At 39.4% G+C, this 17,712-nt stretch overlaps 2 protein-coding genes across 6 annotated transcripts in view; one reads left to right on the forward strand and one right to left on the reverse strand.

Moving 5' to 3' along the window:
• Window positions 1–17,712, reverse strand: part of IQGAP2 (IQ motif containing GTPase activating protein 2) — a 130,803-nt gene that overhangs the window by 24,024 nt on the left and 89,067 nt on the right. For 2 of the 4 annotated variants that reach the window (XM_033009103.2, XM_033009102.2), the window contains 5 exons: window positions 17,123–17,247; window positions 14,867–15,030; window positions 6,344–6,434; window positions 1,709–1,870; window positions 331–473 (listed from right to left, as the gene is read on the reverse strand). In XM_033009103.2, coding sequence (XP_032864994.1) covers window positions 331–473; window positions 1,709–1,870; window positions 6,344–6,434; window positions 14,867–15,030; window positions 17,123–17,247 — 685 coding nt within the window. The remainder of the gene's footprint in view (window positions 1–330; window positions 474–1,708; window positions 1,871–6,343; window positions 6,435–14,866; window positions 15,031–17,122; window positions 17,248–17,712) is intronic. The other 2 variants (XM_033009105.2, XM_033009104.2) reach the window with 1 other exon arrangement.
• On the forward strand, window positions 8,394–12,446 carry F2RL2 (coagulation factor II thrombin receptor like 2). 2 transcript variants are annotated; one of them, XM_033009106.2, is made up of 2 exons: window positions 8,394–8,617; window positions 10,298–12,446. In XM_033009106.2, the coding sequence occupies exons 1-2, from the start codon at window positions 8,560–8,562 to the stop codon at window positions 11,377–11,379; spliced, it is 1,140 nt and encodes a 379-aa protein (XP_032864997.1). In that variant the 5' UTR covers window positions 8,394–8,559; the 3' UTR covers window positions 11,380–12,446. The 2 variants fall into 2 exon arrangements, with proteins under 2 accessions (XP_032864997.1, XP_009970266.1); XM_009971964.3 differs by having other exon boundaries at window positions 10,292–12,444.

Consider the following 17,712-nt stretch of genomic DNA (forward strand, 5'->3'; position numbering starts at 1 on the left):
TGTCATATAACAATGCGAAGACTAAAAGATATAAAAGGATATGAAAATAATCAGACTTTCCTCCATCAGTGTCCGCTGGTGTCCATTAAAAGGAATGCTGTAGCTTCCAGTTAGGAAGTCCCTGAATCATTGTCAGATGTCAGGCAGGAGACTATGCTATTACTGTCTGCTTAGGCTTAAAACACTGATATTGTCAGAAACAGATAATGAACTAAAGCGATATTCAGTCTTACCTAACATAGCTTCTTCCCTTGATATCGCCATATCTTGCTGTCTCTCTCAAATGTTTATGCTGCATTTACAATAAAACCAAAGGTTTCAACCACCTACCTGGATTTCTTCACCAGTTAGCCATGAAGTTTTTGGTACAACTCCTTCAGGGACAACACAGGTACCTTCCTCAGTTTCCACATTGTAATAATAATTATACCTGGTTTTCATCACAAGTTTAATCCATGGACTTTCATTAGAATCTAAAACCAATACACACAATTAGTACACATTTGTGTCCTGTTAAACTGATAAATTACAGCTCTCCACACCCATTTCTCATTTCTACATTTACTGTGAAGCCATTTTACATGCAAAGTCTCAATATATCTTGGGCCAGCTTGTAGTAATGATGTTTTCAAAATTCCCTATTAAGTGGATCAGGGTCATTCTTCTAGGACAAAATAACTATGAGGTTTGTACAGATCCACTGTCAGATTCTCCAAACCCCAATGTGTCAACTTAGTGCTCCTGAAACTGTGTGCTACATCTTCTGACATCACTCACATAAGTGGAACTGAGACTCTGTTTATTAAAGAAAATGTTGTTCTTGTCTTCTGTACAAAAATTGGTCTTATTGACACTTAGCTCACACAGGACGTTTCCTATATCCACATCATTGTCTTGTTTAGTGTTTTGGTAAACAAGTCTGTATCTTAACAGACAGGAAAAGCCTCATTTCCTCATGGACAAAAGGCCCCAGGATAAAGCCGATAAGGTCATTTGTGCAAAATGCCCTCTCAAAACCCATGTTGCAGGACGAAGCATGCCCATCTACTGTAAGGAAGTGTACTACGTTGATGGTAACTTTTTTTTTTTTTTTTTTTTTTAAATTCTTAGCTAATCTTGGCTGCATTAGCTACGACCAGCTTGGAACTCTAACATGACAAAACATACCATCATCTTGCTATAGGCAGACTCTTGCCCCAGTTTTTGCTGATACCTTAAGTTTGGCCAATGCACAGGGACCATAAATGGGCCACAGACACTCTGGAAGAGCCTGGCTTGATCTTTGTTAGCAACACGTAAGGCTGAAGTGTACAGCCTAACACTTCTCTGCATCTGCCAGCAGGAAAAAAAAAAACTAGAGTGATATGGTTTTCTGAGAGGATGGACTAGTCTATTGACACACACAGAGAAGTTGCCCTAAATTTACCAAGAAGCTAGTTTGAGACTCTGGAAACTCTTAGCTAGATTCCAGAAGTAGCTAGACTCATTTCTCAGCAGGTACTGTGGTCTGGATGATGTATGCAACAGTTCAGCAAAAAGCTGAACTACAAAAAGCAATTGGACAAGTACAATATTTTCTCGAAAGATTTAAAAACGAGCAACTGGCTTCCTCAGTTTACAGTGATTTTAGGTATGCCTTTGGTGCTAGGTTTGTAGTTGCCCTGGTGACATGGACACATGGAACCATCCTATACAGGAAGGTTTTTACCTTGTCTGGTTTTCAGGTTCTTAGCTTCAGATAGGTTCCTGAAGTAGGTTTCAGCACACTCAGGAATGACTCGCAATCCAAACTTGGACTGCAATATCATCAGGACTGGCTGTGAATCACCGTTCTCCAAGCTCTTGTTAATCATTGATGTTCCAACAGCCACTAGGATAAAGTAATAACACAGAAAATTAAGTGTTTTATACTCTGTGTACCCACAACTCTAGCCTCCAGCGACTTTGATAAAGGACTTTGAAGGCTGACACACACAGACATTATGACACACACAGCAATTCAGTGCTTCACCCCTTTGCAGCCTCCTTCATGCTTGTAAGGACAAGTATTTCAAAGAACAGCAGGCTTGTTAGCTAGAACGCATGCACTCTGCCCAGGCTGGGATGCAGCCACAGCACAACTGAGAGCAGTCTGAGGGCATAGATGCTCCTCCATCAAGTGACACACCAGAGCAGGCATTGAGGATGGCAGGCACCACCCCCCACACAGCCTGGCCTAGCAGACAGCCCATCATCTGCTGACGACTTGGGAGCCTTCTAGAGGTGCATGAAGTCATTATGTTACAAGCTGTGAACCTTAACATTCACTTTCACTGTACAAAATGGGAATAAAAACTGATTGCATTGAGCAAAGTCTTGTAACACTAGCAGCATCTTAGGCAGGATCCTGAAGTGATCCTTTCTTGTCCTCAGCCCTGAGAGCTTGTTTAAAGCTGATGCATCAAATTCATACCCTTGAGTTTGCCAGAGATGGCAGCTTTTTTTTCCAGGTCACATAAAAGTGTCCTGAGAAGTGATGCTGTGAAGCACGTTCAAACTTTGAGGATACATGGCATTACCCATACTCTGATTCAGACTTTCTAAGCATCCTTCGCTTCATGCAGGTCCCACTATCACCAAAAGAGTTGATACCATGACACCTAACAGCAAGTAGCAGCACACGTCCCTTCAAAATACCTTTTACACTGGAGGTATATGCTGCTTTGGAAAATGCTGCTCTGGTCTTTAATGGTGTTCTTCACATCTAAATTCAAGATCCTTGCACAGAAGAACAAGTCAATAGACATATAGCTAGGACATATACATTATATACTGGCTTAAGTGAACCTGGCTACCTTTGCATCCCACAGCTGTGCTTCACACTGCAACACCAAACACTTAATCTTGTGTGTATCCCGATTAATACAAAAAAGGTCCCTCCACACACTCAGTGCTCTGCCTACACAGAGCTGACCCAAAAGGTGCTCAGTATCAGGGCCCTACATACAGGAGGCTCTGCATGAGACTGAGCTAGCAGGAGAGCATTTCAGCAAGAGAAACAGTATTTCTTTGTGGTTAGTTTGACTAAGGTGGAGTGAGTAGCTTTGGCTAGACAGTAACAGATCAATCTCCAAATGCATTGTCAGCCAGCTGAAAAACAAAATAAATGTGCACCACCACATCACCACCGTCTGGATTTTTACCAGATAGCATTCTGCTTTTTTTCTGTACTTTGAAACAGACCCCTGCCAAGCACGCATGTACTCCCCACAAGACTGGAGATGACTCTGTACCAGCTGTGGTATTGTGATGCCCAGGCATCCGGCCTCAGCAGCAAAGAAGCAGGAAAAACTGGGAAGCCACACATTACCAGCTTGCTGCTGCTGGCCCAGGTGGCTCAGCCGTACTCATACACAGTCCCTTGTGACTTGTCAACTCTGGTCACCAGTATTTGAATTTTTTCTTCCTCCTTTTCATCCTATAGTTACAGGTGCTGGAAGCTGTTGTTATAAAGACAAAAGAGCACACAACCTAGCTAAGAGTTGTTTCTGTAGGTCCCCTGCTGGCTGGCTTTTTCTCATCATTAAATTATGCTTTTACTTTTGAAGGTAAATGTAAGAAAAATGTTTAGTAGGGAAAAAAAGCCCAATTCAACAGAAATTATTCCTTTCCATTGAAGTGCTAGCAATTAATACTGCAGCTGTTGATCTAAAGAAGGGACATGTGAACCCTGTAAAATTATAAGCTAAACAGAGCTTAGCCATCCCCAGCTGCAGGAAAACTGTGGTCTCCTGCCTGCTCTTGCATCAGTTGGGATGCCTGTACCAGATCAGCACTGTGAAGGGCTCTTTTCCACACCCATCCTCTCTTCAAACAGCTATGACATAGAAAGATGCAGCTGTCTGGTGTGATAAGCCTGAACGCTTAACAGGGCCAAAGATCAGCTTTTTCCTATAACATGGACTCTCTCATGACAGGTCCTGCTTTGACAGATGAACTCTTCCTGTGCAGGACTAATGTCAGCATTGATGTCTATTCCCAAAGGCTGCACAGCTTATATTTGTCCAATCTCATTTTGTCCTCCACTTAGATAAGGAGTACAATGGTTGAACTGATTCAACAAATGAAGCGAACTGCACATCAAACACCATAAAGAATTAGGAAGCGCATTTGCATGTCTTCCTAAATGAAGATACAAGATACAGAGTCCTTTGCTGACAGGGAAGACAGTTTGCAAAAGTGTTTTAAAAATTTAATACTGTGGTATTTAATATTTATATAAGGCTTAAAAATTAGTTTGGAAAGGATCAAGACTGTTTAAGTACAGTTGTCAGTACCTTTCTCTTATTTTATTGTCATCACTGCTGCAATCTCAAGAATACATGTTGTTCTGACTAAAAAATAAGTATTTGACTACCTTAAAATATTTTTGGAGTGGGATGTAGGTAGTTGTTTGCTTTTCAAAAACAGCACTTCTGAGATAGATCAAAATAAAAGTTCATTTCCAAGTTGTGATCAAGCTGAGCTTTAAGTTTAAACTATGGGAACACAACATGCTAACTTCCTGAGACAGGATGTTTGTTATAGGAAGTATCAGGTTCTGTGCCATGGGGAAATGTTAAGTCTCAGTTTTTAGCTGCAAAACCTTAGAGCTCTTCTGAAGAATGTGCTGTGCTGACACTGCTGCCCTTTCAACTCCAGAGTGCAGACTACAGGAGATAAATATTAATTTCCACAAATGACTTGTTAAAACAGTTCTACTGATCATACTTGATTGTGGGAAGCTGTGCATTTATTACAAACAGAGATTATACGAAAAGATTTTACTACAGCAACTAGCTAGTAGATGGAGCAGTGGCCTATAATTAGCAACATTGTATGGTATGCTGTGTTAATTTCTACAGGTCATTTATGAGACATTCTTAATGCTTTTATACCAGTGGACACAAATTAGAATGTTTTTAGTTGTTCTTTAGCTTTAACTTACATCTGTTTATAAGCTATACATTTAATTCCCTTCTGTGCTCAGATGTTTCCTCATGCCTCTGGGAGGTATTTATGGGAAGAAGTTTTTGAACACGAAAGATATCAACACTCCTGAGCGCAAAAGCTCGGGTTGGGACAATGTGTTTTCATCTAACCCTGTCTCAGAAAATACAAGCCAGGTGCTTTTCACTACAGATACGTCACCTTTGAAAACACCTCAAGTGTCTTTAGCGTACCTGACCGGTTATATTAAGAATGTATTCATTGAGTAAATAAATTCTAAATTAACAGTAATGCTGAATGCAATGTTTCTGTAACAGGGATAGAATATTTTGTAATAGCTAACTGTGTGTTTAACTCCACCCACAACTTCCCAAGCACTAGCTACTGACATAGCCTGCCTGTAAGTAAACAGGCTGTCGCACTGCACTAACGAAGGCTGAATGCAGCGCTGCAGGAATGCACAGACTTCAGCAGTTGTATTCACAAGCTCTCAGGGTGCAAAAGAAGGTGACACTGACTCACCCAGAGCCAAGTCAAGCAGAAGGTGAATCAATACCCAATGCCAAACCAGCAACCTCAACTGGCCTGTGCTGGCCCCAGGCAGGGACAGGTAGGGACGCCACCATGCTCTCCAGTGTGCTGCCTACACCCAGCTACACTTACTTGTACCTTACTTGCCAAAGGTCATTACATATGATGAATATTTTTCTAAAATTATTATATTCAGTTCAAACTTTAACAAAAGGTATTGAGTGCATCCACTACACAATGCTCTGACAGGATAAGCGTCGGCATTTTTCCTACAGATTTCCTCCTCTTTACGGATTGGAAGAGCATGCACTTCTTTAAAAAGCCTGAGTGGTCTTTTTATAGCACTTTTAAGTTATTATGTTCCTATTTTTTGTTTGCTAGCACTTAATAAATGAAATAGGAATAAACAAAGTTGTAAACATATAATAATTTGCTCTTACAACACCCATCAATATTTTAGTCTTATATAAACAAAATAAGATCCTGGACAGTATATAAAAAAAATAAGATCCCGGACAGTATATCCCTTCTCATTCACATAACCTTCTGTTTCACCAGCTATGTGAAGATACACAGACACTAGGAATCTTGGTCATGATGTCAACCTATATAACCAAATCCCCTAAATAATTAGCCAAGCCTTAAGAATTACCACTTTAGATAAAACACCACCCCTGGAGATCTAAGTCACCCTGATTTCAGCATGAAAAAGGACATGCATTAATTTCTTTTGATGTATTTAAAGGGCTGCCACACTTCCCTGAGGTGGAAAAAATAAATTATCAATTTCAGTTTTTCAAGACTAAGAAAAACAAAAGCAATGCAGTTGCAGGTTAATGCTTACAGATTGCTGCTTCTTTTATATTGTTATTGGCATCACTGATTCCTTTTTGTATTTCATCCAGCCACAGAAGCGCTGATTCATCCTGGGATTCCTGGAAAAAGGATGGAGAAAAGCCTTGAAAAAACTGAACAACAACACAAGTTGTCTGAACAAACTGATAGATCTCCAATGTACAATTACTGTTTTGTGAAGCCCTTGGACACTGAAAAGAATTTGACTGCTTAAAATCAGCAATAAAACCTGTTCATATTCTATTTATGAACTTGAATAAACTGCTCAAACACAAAGTTCTGGAAGCTTTCTTGTATAGAAGACACCATCCTGCTAAAAATCAATAAAAATTTTGAGTGAAATTAGAAACATTTACATTTCCATGATACGTAGGCAAAGTAATCTGAATGTCAAATAAAATCACATATTATCAAGCAGTACTGTGATAGTAGCATAAAGAGCACAAAGCAGAAGATTTCAGGAAGTTACCTTTCTTTCAGAATCCCTTATTTGGAAAGGATCAGCATGCATACGTCCGTACACATTACATTAGAAAATAACAGCGAAAACTGACATAGAAGGACAACTCAGGTTTAGTAATGATGACTTAGCTCGGGTGGCAAACGTTTCAGGAATTAATCAGTAGAGCAGGTTCACTCTTCCTACAGGCTAACAGTGTATTGCATGTAACACAAGCTAAAATGGAAGGTGCAGGAATGTGTGCTCAGCATGCCCATTAACCATCCCTGCTCTGGCTACCCAAGTTCACAGGTGAGCCAACACTTCAGCTGAGAAAACAGGGTTTTGGAGCAAAAGTGACATTTAAAATCTAATCCAGTAGGGGAGGGAACAAAATTCATTCTGAAGAGTAAATAGGAGTGCCATAACGATGAAAGAAACTGGAATGTACTGATCTGATAAAGATCTAAGAATATACACACACAAATATTTCAGGGAAAAAACCCCAACATAATCTCTTAAACTAAAGCAATGTGGACAATGAGCCAGCTTCACAATGAACATCCTTGGTTTTATGCCCAACTCCAGGCCAAAAATCCAATACATCTGTTATCCGCACAAATTACAAAGAGAAAATGGAGTGAAAAACCCTAAAGACAGGCTCTTCAGTTTGCATCATGTATGTAAACAAGATAGAATACCTAAATAAAATCAAGTAGTGTCAGGCAATTGCATGACAGTAGACACACACCACAAGTTTTACTAAAAATGAAGTTAGAGTTAACATTTGAGAGAGTGTATATCAAATTCCCAAACTACAGCTGACAATTTTGAGAAACGGATTGAGAAACTGAAAAGCATTCCTTATCTGGTGTCCAGCTTTTATACACTAAATACAAGAACAGACACAAATACTGCTCTGGAGCCAAGTACAGCTTATGCCGAGCCTCGCCACTAGCTTGGAAGCCAGATCAAGACTTTGGCTAATTTTGTCTGCTGAAGCAAGCCATTGTTATTTGGCATTCAATAATAATAAAAAAAAAGCGCTAAGCAGAGAAAAAGGAAGGGATCAACAAAACAGCAGATTAAAACAGGGGAAAGGTTTTAGAGGCTGCAAGCTGTGGAGGGGTGGGAACTGTCTGATCGAAGCCAGCAGACAGATCGAAGGAGCAGAGACAGCTAACAGTGGGTAGGGAAGTAGGAGGAAATGCAGAGCACAGTTTTCTGAAGGCATATTTGTATGTGAGGTTTGCTTTCACCTCTACATTTGCTAAACCAAGATCACCACACTCTTCTCCAAGCCTGGTTTCTTCCTTGAGAAGGGTACAGAGTTAAGCAACATGGCATTTCGGTCTGTGGAGGAGACCTTTGAGGACTTACTGAACATGCCTTTTGATATTTCCAGAAAACATCTTTTTACCCAAAATACCTGTATGTACAAATTCCAGTAGAAACCTCCACATAGGCTTCAGGCTCGTGGTAAATTAGGAGTTAAATTGCTGCTGTAAAGCAATTTTATCTCTGTGTTGGGCAGAGGCTGAAACTGAGTCATGTGTGCATATTTGGATACGTCACACCCTCTTGCTGTAGTAGACAAAGAACAAACTAGCTCCTTACCGTAAACCTCATGCCTACAGGATGCTTCTGGAGGACAGATCAATCATTCTTTAGTTCCTTACCGGGGGAGAAAAAATCCCCCACACAATGCCTCTTGAGATGAACTAGAGCAGCATTGTTGTTTGGCTAGCTGGAATTCACGTACTACAATGAAGATACTGTTTTTCACTGGATTGATCTCTCTTACCTTCAGTCTTTTCACAACAGGTGAGTCCTCCTTTCTGTATCTATTCCATATTTTAGTCAGTAACATGGGCTTTTTTACAATGTTGGTGCTTTGCCAGCTTAAATAGCTTGTACATATGTCATTACGGAAAACTACACTCTAGGATGTCTCACTTAAAGTAGATCTTTTTTCTTCCATTTTAGTGACACCTTACCTCCCTCTCCCTCCAGTCTAGAAGGGATTTTATTTAAAGGCTCTTTTTGCGCTTACTGAAGATGCATCCTCTCTCTATTATTTCTGTAGTGCTATGATAATCTTAAACCTGTAGAGTCTTGTTCTTCCTGCTTTAAAATGTTCAACAGGATTACGACTTCACAGATGGTGCTATTAGAAGGAAATGCTCAGATAACTATTGTGACAAAAATAAACAGAGGAAATGATCAAATAATAAGCCCATTTTTTTTCTCACTAGAATTAAAGCTGTTTTCAAACCTAGCTTATTTTTAAAAGCTATTTTATATATATCTATACAATATATATATGCTCATGCATGCACATATGTATTTTAAAGAGCGTCTACCCAGAAAATTACTAAAAGAGATGAAGTCTACTTATTATAATTTCAAAACATTCTACTATAAATATGCCATTGAGCATTGAAAAAACTGTTCTCCAAATTTTATTCCAATATAGAAGAGTAAAAGAAAAACCCACAGGTTTTCATCCAAATTTCATTTCACATCTGAACTCCAGTTTCAGAATGCATGTTCTAAGCTTTGCACTGTCTTTTTGCATTAAACACTTTAAAGAAAATTTTCAAATGACAAAATTAATTACATAGCTGTTTATTCTGCAAAATCTATTTTGCAACACATGGTTTTAGAAAGTATTTTGAATACATTTATGCTTCATCTGGAAGTCTCAATGTCTCTACAAAGCTCTCTGTTAAAGATTGAGGAACAGACATTAATAAAAGTGGCATCATTGGCTTTGTCCACATGCTGACAATATTTATGTACTGAAAAATTTTCTACTGCATCAAAAGTTTTATTCATTTGTCAAAAAATCTGATCTAATATCAACCCAAGTGTTTGGTTTTAGTTCTCAAGACTAACTGTCCTCCCTCACTTATAAGAAGCTGAAAAGATCTGATTTGCTTTAGTCAGAAGCTGAAGAATAACATTAATTTGATATGTGAGACCAAAAACTTAAGATTTCAATTTTCTAATTTGAAATTTTCAGCCTCTGTTAGGAAAGACAGTGCTTTTTGCATCTTCTGCAGTCATGCATTTCATCCATGAAGTGATAAGGATAGTAGCACTATTGCTCTGGAAATTCTGATGAAGCCTAGGCCAATACTGCTGCTTATATGATGAATTACCAGCACTGCTACTACTGGGAAGAACTCTCTACAGGTGATAAACATTACACGTCTGATATTTTTTTTGCCAAAGATTACTGAAAACATGCAAAGTGCAGAAAGGTCAGGCTAACATTAAATTCATGCTAAATTTTCAAGGTTGGGTGTAAGATGACAAAGATTGTCCTTGAGTACATTTTATATGAACACCCAAAACAAAGGAGAATGACATCAAATCTTTTAAACACATACTGCTTTTCACATGGAGATGTTTACATTTCTCCATACCTGAAGGTGAATTATATGCTAATCCAGTAGTCTGCCTTTTTTAACAATTTTAATTATTTTTTTTAAGCTTCAGAATTTTCATTGAATGGCTCTGCAATTAAAACCGTGTCTCTTATCAAGACTTTCCGTGGAATTTCAGCAAGAGACTACGATTATATTCCCCCTTATGCCATAGAAGGGGAGACAACTACCATCCATATCAGAGAACACAAATGTTCTTCAAAAAAGTCCAATGACTCCACTTTAACAGAAGTGAACAATACCACATTGAAGTACCTGACCAGTTCTCTGAGCACCAAGCTAATACCCACTGTCTACCTCAGTGCTGTTTTGCTGGGTATACCGTCTAATGCTGTTATTTTGTGGATGCTGCTCTTCAGGATCCGGTCTGTGTGCACTGCCATTCTCTACACAAACTTGGCTGTTTCAGATCTGCTCTTCTGTATCATGTTGCCCTTCAAAATAGCGTACCACATCAACGGGAACAACTGGGTATTTGGGGAAATGATGTGTCGAACTACCACTGCGGTGTTTTATGGCAACATGTACTGCTCCATTCTGCTGCTCACATGCATCAGCGTCAGCCGCTACGTGGCCATAGTTCACCCCTTCACCTACAAGAGTCTACCGAAACGTGCCTATGCCATCGCAGTCTGTGCTACTGTGTGGACCATCGTGTTCTTGTACATGCTCCCACTCTGCATAATGCGGCAAAGCTATTATGTGAAACAACTGGACATTTATACCTGTCATGATGTGCACAATGCCTGTGAAACAATATCTTCCTTCCAGTTCTACTACTATGTTTCTTTAGCTATCTTTGGGTTTTTAATACCTCTTGCAACTATTGTTTTCTGTTATATCTCAATTATACGAACACTCAAGACTCATGAATGGTTCTGGTACGTTAAAGTCAGTCTTTTGATCCTTACCATCTTTGCTATTTGCTTTGTGCCAAGCAATATTATCCTCATTATCCATCACATCAACTATTACTATTACAATACAGATGGGTTATATTCTTTTTATCTCATTGCTTTATGCCTTAGCAGCTTAAACAGTTGTCTTGATCCTTTCCTTTATTTTCTGATGTCGAAACTTAGAAGTCAATCCAATATCTATCTAACAATGGTTAAAATATCCAGGGAAAAATGAATTTAGTTTTATATTTATATTATTGGAACTATGATTTTGTATAGTATTAACCCAGGCAGTGACAAACCTCAGGTGCAAACAAACTTAAATTAAAAAGTGATAAAAACAATCTCAGTAAAATTTACTTCCTTCCATACACCACAGAAGGAATATCTTCAGAAATACACTTCCCCAGCTCTAATTTTATCACGTGCATTGCAACCTCTGGTGTACCTAGATTCAGGGATGTGGCTCCTCACCTCCATTTCCTTCTGAGAAGGTCACTTTTATGGCCATGGAGAAGAAACCAGAATATCAGTCACTACAGCCTCTGAACACCAGAAAAGTAATCAATATCCAAACAGCACTTTTATGCCCATTCATTATTTCCAAATGCTTCAAATTAGCTCTCAGCTCACAATCACTGCAGGAACAGTGATGTGAAAACAAGTTTTTGGCCCAGTGGACATAGGATCAAGTAAAAGCACTTTCTACATGCTCAGGATCTGTTGAGCTTTGCAGAAGCTCCTTGTCACATAGCCAAGAGCAAATACTGCCATGAATGTTAGAAATAAAGAGCCAGAGTCCCAGTAGGTTCAAGGAGCAGTAAATCTACAGCAATAGATGCAGAGCCTGACACTTCCAGGGCAGCTTCTCCTGTGAGGCTGCTTAACCAGCTTTGCACTGAAGACTTGTTCTTCCACTTCGTCAGCACCTGAACTCCTCTAGCACAGGAGGATTGCTGGAGGCTAACCCTTATCAGTGTGAATCCGGGCATGTATTATTCTTGCTTGGTAAGCAAAACAGGGAAGCTGTTTTGTAGTAGTGTCTATTTCCACATCCTCACAGGAAATACCTACAGTGTTACAAATACTGAAGCTGGTTATGATTGATTGTCCATGTTAATAAAACAAAGGGTCAGCTTTTACATTTACAGAAACTCAAAAGCAACATATATTCTGAGTATAAATTCCTACAAAATGAGCTCAGTAGTTGGTGTTTGTATTTGTAACTGCAGCACATAAGACAGTGATGAGAAAAAAAGTTTTACATAAGTTTGATAATAGTATTGTAAAAAACTTTGCTTAAATAAAATCATTTGCACTGGAAAATGTCTTTAAGGGATTTGCAGCCTGGTAAGTCTTCACCCCTTCAATTTCCTCTGGTTCCTAATTTAAGTTAGTTTTAATAATGCCATTCCCTCAACATGCACAAGAACAGATTTTAAAGAAAACTTTAAAATAATCCAGATGTTATAAAACTACTGTAAATATAAAAACCATGAACCTAACTGTAAAACCTGTGTGTCTATCAAAGTAAAATAACACAGGAACCATTTCAGAGTTTAGCACATCTGTTTAATTTTTTAGTTATCCATAATACACTCCTTAAACACAGGGTTTCTCTTCACTGGGACATAAACGCACTTTGTTTGAAATGGGCTTGAAAACTGTTAGAAGTTGTGGTTTAAGATTATAGGAATAAATAAATTCCAGGTTTGAATTTTCAGTTTCAAGCAAGAAACAAGAAGGTGTGATCTGAGATTAAGACCAGTAACAGGTACTGAGAGATTTGGGTGCAGACTGTACTTCCCCAAAGCCACCACAGCTACAGGGACATGACAGCAGGCTGGTTAGGACAAGCGAGTATGTTCGATCCATCTGTTTTTCCAGATGCTGGTGAACACAGGAAGTTCACAGGGAGACCTATCTGATCCTTGTAAATCAAACACTTCCTTTTACCACAGCTCACTCTCAAAACATGCTAAATACAATTAAATGCAGATCTGCTTTATAAACAGGGCTCAGAGAAAGTGGGGAATAGACAGACTTCATGCATCACACTTTCTTTTCAATTCTGTTTAGATTTTTTTTTTTTTTTAAGGATAGTTCAATCTAAATCATATCTTTACCTAAAGAATGGTGATGTCCATGTGACTGTCTAGCATAGGAAGTCAGATTAACGCATCTGAGCATTTTGTTGGGAGCACATATAGTACAGTGTCTTGCTCTCCTCCTAAACAGGAGCAATGCCTTCGTGTTTTAAGTAGTTGTCAAAGGACTGCAAAACCAAAATACCTCAGGAGAGAAACCTAAGTGAAAGTCTCTAGGGACATCACAAATTTTTGAATGAGAAGACTTCAAGAGTAATTGCACAATTTTTGTTCCAAAACTTGAAGATGCCCATTTGTTTCCTATCAGCACATTCACACAGTGACAGGGGTAGGCACCAGGTTTGCACCCGGGGAGCACAGCAGCAGCCGGCAGGAGTGAGCCAGGGCAGGGCTGCTGCATGCACACCTGTAGGACCCGGTGGGCTGTAGATCTCTGCCTCAGGGACATCCTGGCTCACTACACATGCACAAAGGGTCTGGCCTGTCCCCGGGCCAGCACAGTGCAGCCACCACCTGCACAGACCCCCTTTGCATGCAAATACCAACCCTGGCCTTTCCAGGACAGCTAATGAAGTCAGCCTGCACTAAACCCTCCCAGCACACTTGGTGGGGAAGGAGGATTTTCAGGATCCAGGGCGCAGTGAAACCAGCCCTTACTTGGGAAACCAAGCAAGAAATCTAGATGTGCAAATGTCTTTTGAAAGCTCTGACAGCAGACTGCAGAAACACACTGTTTCACAGCAGGTCTCACAGGTGAGGTGGCAAGATAGCTGGAAGATATTTCTACAAGCCTAAGTTCAGGGACTTTTTCTAGCTGACCATATTACTTTAGGAATTCATTATGTGAATTTGAAGTCTCTTTTCCAGACACCAGACATTAAGTGCTGTGCTAGTAGCTTTAGCTAATCTTGTGTTCAGTCACATCCTACAGGCTGCTAGGCTGATCTTTGTTTATGCTTCCCTGAGCTGTGATACTAACCAGGGCACTGCTTTTGGGGAAGCAGATAGCAATATCCTGCTGAGATAGGTTTAAACTGAAGGCACATACAAGATAGCCAGCTTGTTGTTACGTGATAAAGACAGAATAGAAATATGTACAAAACTCCCCAATTATAAAACACCAGATTTAAGCAACTGAGACTCCTCAAAGTACTTCTCAGAGGTTTGTTAAGGAACATCATGACTCCTTCAGCATGACTATGACTCCTTTCTGATAAATATCTCAATTCTCATCCATACTCAAAATATCTGCCTGACACAGTCTAGTAACTAGATCCTTGCATGAATTCATAATTACATCAGGGACGCTGCTGCCCACGTTCTGTAATAGCTGCCTCAACCTAGCAGAATTAAAAATAAGCAAGATTATGTCAAATCAGTAGTGACACATATGCAGCATATGTCTTAGTGTTAATCCATTGAGAATTATCTCTTTTGCCAGTCAGAATAATTTGCAGCAGAAAATTACTTAGTGCCAGTTTGTTGTCACTGGCTTATATACAACTCCACTGACACAGCTAATCCAAACATTGGGAGAACAGGACAGGGACATGCGTATAAGTAAAAATATTTGGCATTTCAGTTCTGACAAACATTAATAGTCAAAACTCTAACCTTGCATTTCTGTGCTTTGGCGTGGTGCAGAACATCCTGATAATGCCTTGCATTTACTGGTCTCACATCTTGCAGCTTGGCTGTGGGCAACAGTAGGGTCTCTAGAGTTTTCTCAGGATTTCCTTGGTCAATTGCTTCATTAATGTTGCCAATTGCAATGATTCCTATGGAATGGAAAAATTATTAAAGACGTAGTTATCAAAGAAAGATGCAACTTATCCGATAACAGGTACAAACAAAGCAGTAACATGAAGAAGAGAAAAATCAAGTAACAAGAAGCAGAGGCAGCAACAGCAGCTGATTTATTTTTGCTCAAATATTTGCATGAAACTATTAAGTTGTACGGTTTTCACTTCTGCCCCAGTATTGATCCATCTGAATATACCTCTTCATAAAAAAGTCAAATGTATCCTTGCTGAAAAAAGCAAAATAGTCTTCCCTACTTTCAGGGCAGGAGTGTCTACATGAAGATTAAGTAAAGATTGAGTGTCATATCTAAATACGTTCACATATTTGCTTACAGTGCTGAAAGACTTATTTTCAGTTGATTTCAGACCAGATTACTTGAAAACCTGATTTAAATGAATACATATGTACTGACCTCCCAGCTACAGCATTACATAGTAATTTAACCTAATTTCTTTAAATTTCACCTCAAATATCCAATCTGATAAAGTTGACCTTATGAGAAAATACTTGATTTTTCAGACCAGTGGTACTCAGGACTTCAGTCAGCAAGTAACATGGCCCAGTGTATTTAATAAAACTCCTAACTCCTTTTCTTCAGACTAGTCTCAACATCTTAAAATCAATTACCTCCTACTCCCAAACAGTGCTGAAATGCCCTGCTCAGGGTACTTTCTCAAGCCACTCCAGAAGGGCACCAGTCAATGGCTTCCCCCCAACTCCCTGCCAGCATCAGATTGTCTCTCACTAAGTCTCTCCCAGACTCACCACAGCCTAGTTACTGTGGTCAAAGATCCAAGTCTTCACAAGGCTTTGGTGATGAGCAATTTTTTGGGGTGCTACCAAAGACATGCGGGCTTGCTCATGGAAACAGAGACCACTCTTCTTCCTCCCCTTTCTATGCCAAATAACCAACTGAGGGTAGAGATTAGTGTCACCGAAACCAAGTGCAACTATTTTAGAGTACTAAAGACCAACTCTCCTAATGCAAAGCCTTCTTAAGGCCTGTTTCAACTCCTAATGATTGCAGAGACTCAGACAAAAAAAAAAAAAAAATGATGTCAGTTAAATGAACTGCTCAGCATCCCACCCTGCCAGAGGGTACACGTTGCAAGTAAGCTGTGAGGGTCTGTGGCAACCACTTGACTAGATTTAGGAAGCAACAATCCAGTCAGTTTTAGTATTTGTATAATATGAAGCTTCTCTTGCCAGTATGAAACAGTCGCACAAATGACACCAATGTCAGTGTGGGAAGGGCACATGCACAATATGTCAGTGCCATCCTGGAAACACCCTAGACCTATGAAAGCTCTCAAACTATACTCCAGACTGCAGTCTGAAAGCTGCCCTATCCTTCTCTTGCTCCAGCAAATTGGGCATAACTTTATATCCTCAAATTTTCATTAAAAATATTTAAAAAATCGTACATCTATATCCAGTGGAGAAACTTGTCCCTTTAGCATTTTTGAAGACCAAATGACCAGTCATCACACTTAATATAACACTGTCCATTTCAGGTCAACAGTTACATTCAGTCTCAAAAATAAACTCTAAATCCATTTATATTAAAAAAAAAGATGGGCATAGGAAGCAACTCTCAGGTAGGAAATCAAGTTACATAAAAGGAAAGCAGGACAGAATTGCACCGCATAATTTCTCACCAACTCCCTTGTGAAAAACAAGGGCTTGGAAATCATTAAAAAAAAGCTCTTTTGCACAAGATACTACCTGTAATTTCTTCCCCTATCCCCCACTACTCTCTTTGCTTACAATTTCTGCAAAACTCCCAAAGTGAGACCATCCTGTACGAATACTGTAAAATACTGATAAGTGGGCAGAACCATGGCATTTATAACACTGCAGAAGTCAGTCACCCTATGATATCTTCCAGCCTGCCAAAACATAACCAGGAATACTGCAGGGACATTTAAAGACCAATGGGCATTCAAAATTATTTAACGCTCTTCTTTCTTCAAAAGTGCACAAGGCCACTGAGCACTAAAATTCACATACCAAGGACCAGACTATCATCTCTGTGGGCAAGGTAGAGGAAGAATTACTATTACTTACTTTCATTTTCTTCTTGAATTTGCATATTAACCATATCAATGCAGTTCTGGATATCATTCCAGCTTAAATAATCTTGGCCTTGGGATGAAGCCTCTGACTTAATAGACAATAGTGTATCAGCATAACTATAAGAAGATATAAAATACATAAGTGTATTTCATATACAATATATAAACTGCCATAAAGAATTAGTCAGATGTATCATCCATCATGTAGTGCCTAGTATTTGTTCAGTTAATGAATTTCAGACAAGCTTATGTCTTCCCATAAATTATACAGACGCACAAGCTGCCTTTCTAGTTCTACATATGCATTTCAGGATCTGAAAATATGGCACTGTACACTAATTCAGAGAACTTTTCTTGGCAACCTGGGATGACAGTAATACATGCACTAGACATACACATCACTGTATGGTGTTACAGATAAATTTAGGAGAAACTACGGTCGGCTTCTTGCTACACTAAGTCAAAGATCAGAATTTATGCCCTAGCACCAGGTAGCAGCACCTCCTGCTATTTCCATGCTCCTTCCATGTGGAGGATGATGGGCCATGGACAGAGGAAGGGAATAAAAAATGATGCTTCTCT

This window comes from Tyto alba, unplaced genomic scaffold, assembly GCF_018691265.1.
Source record: "Tyto alba isolate M040663 unplaced genomic scaffold, T.alba_DEE_v4.0 Super-Scaffold_42, whole genome shotgun sequence".
Lineage (NCBI taxonomy): Eukaryota > Metazoa > Chordata > Aves > Strigiformes > Tytonidae > Tyto > Tyto alba.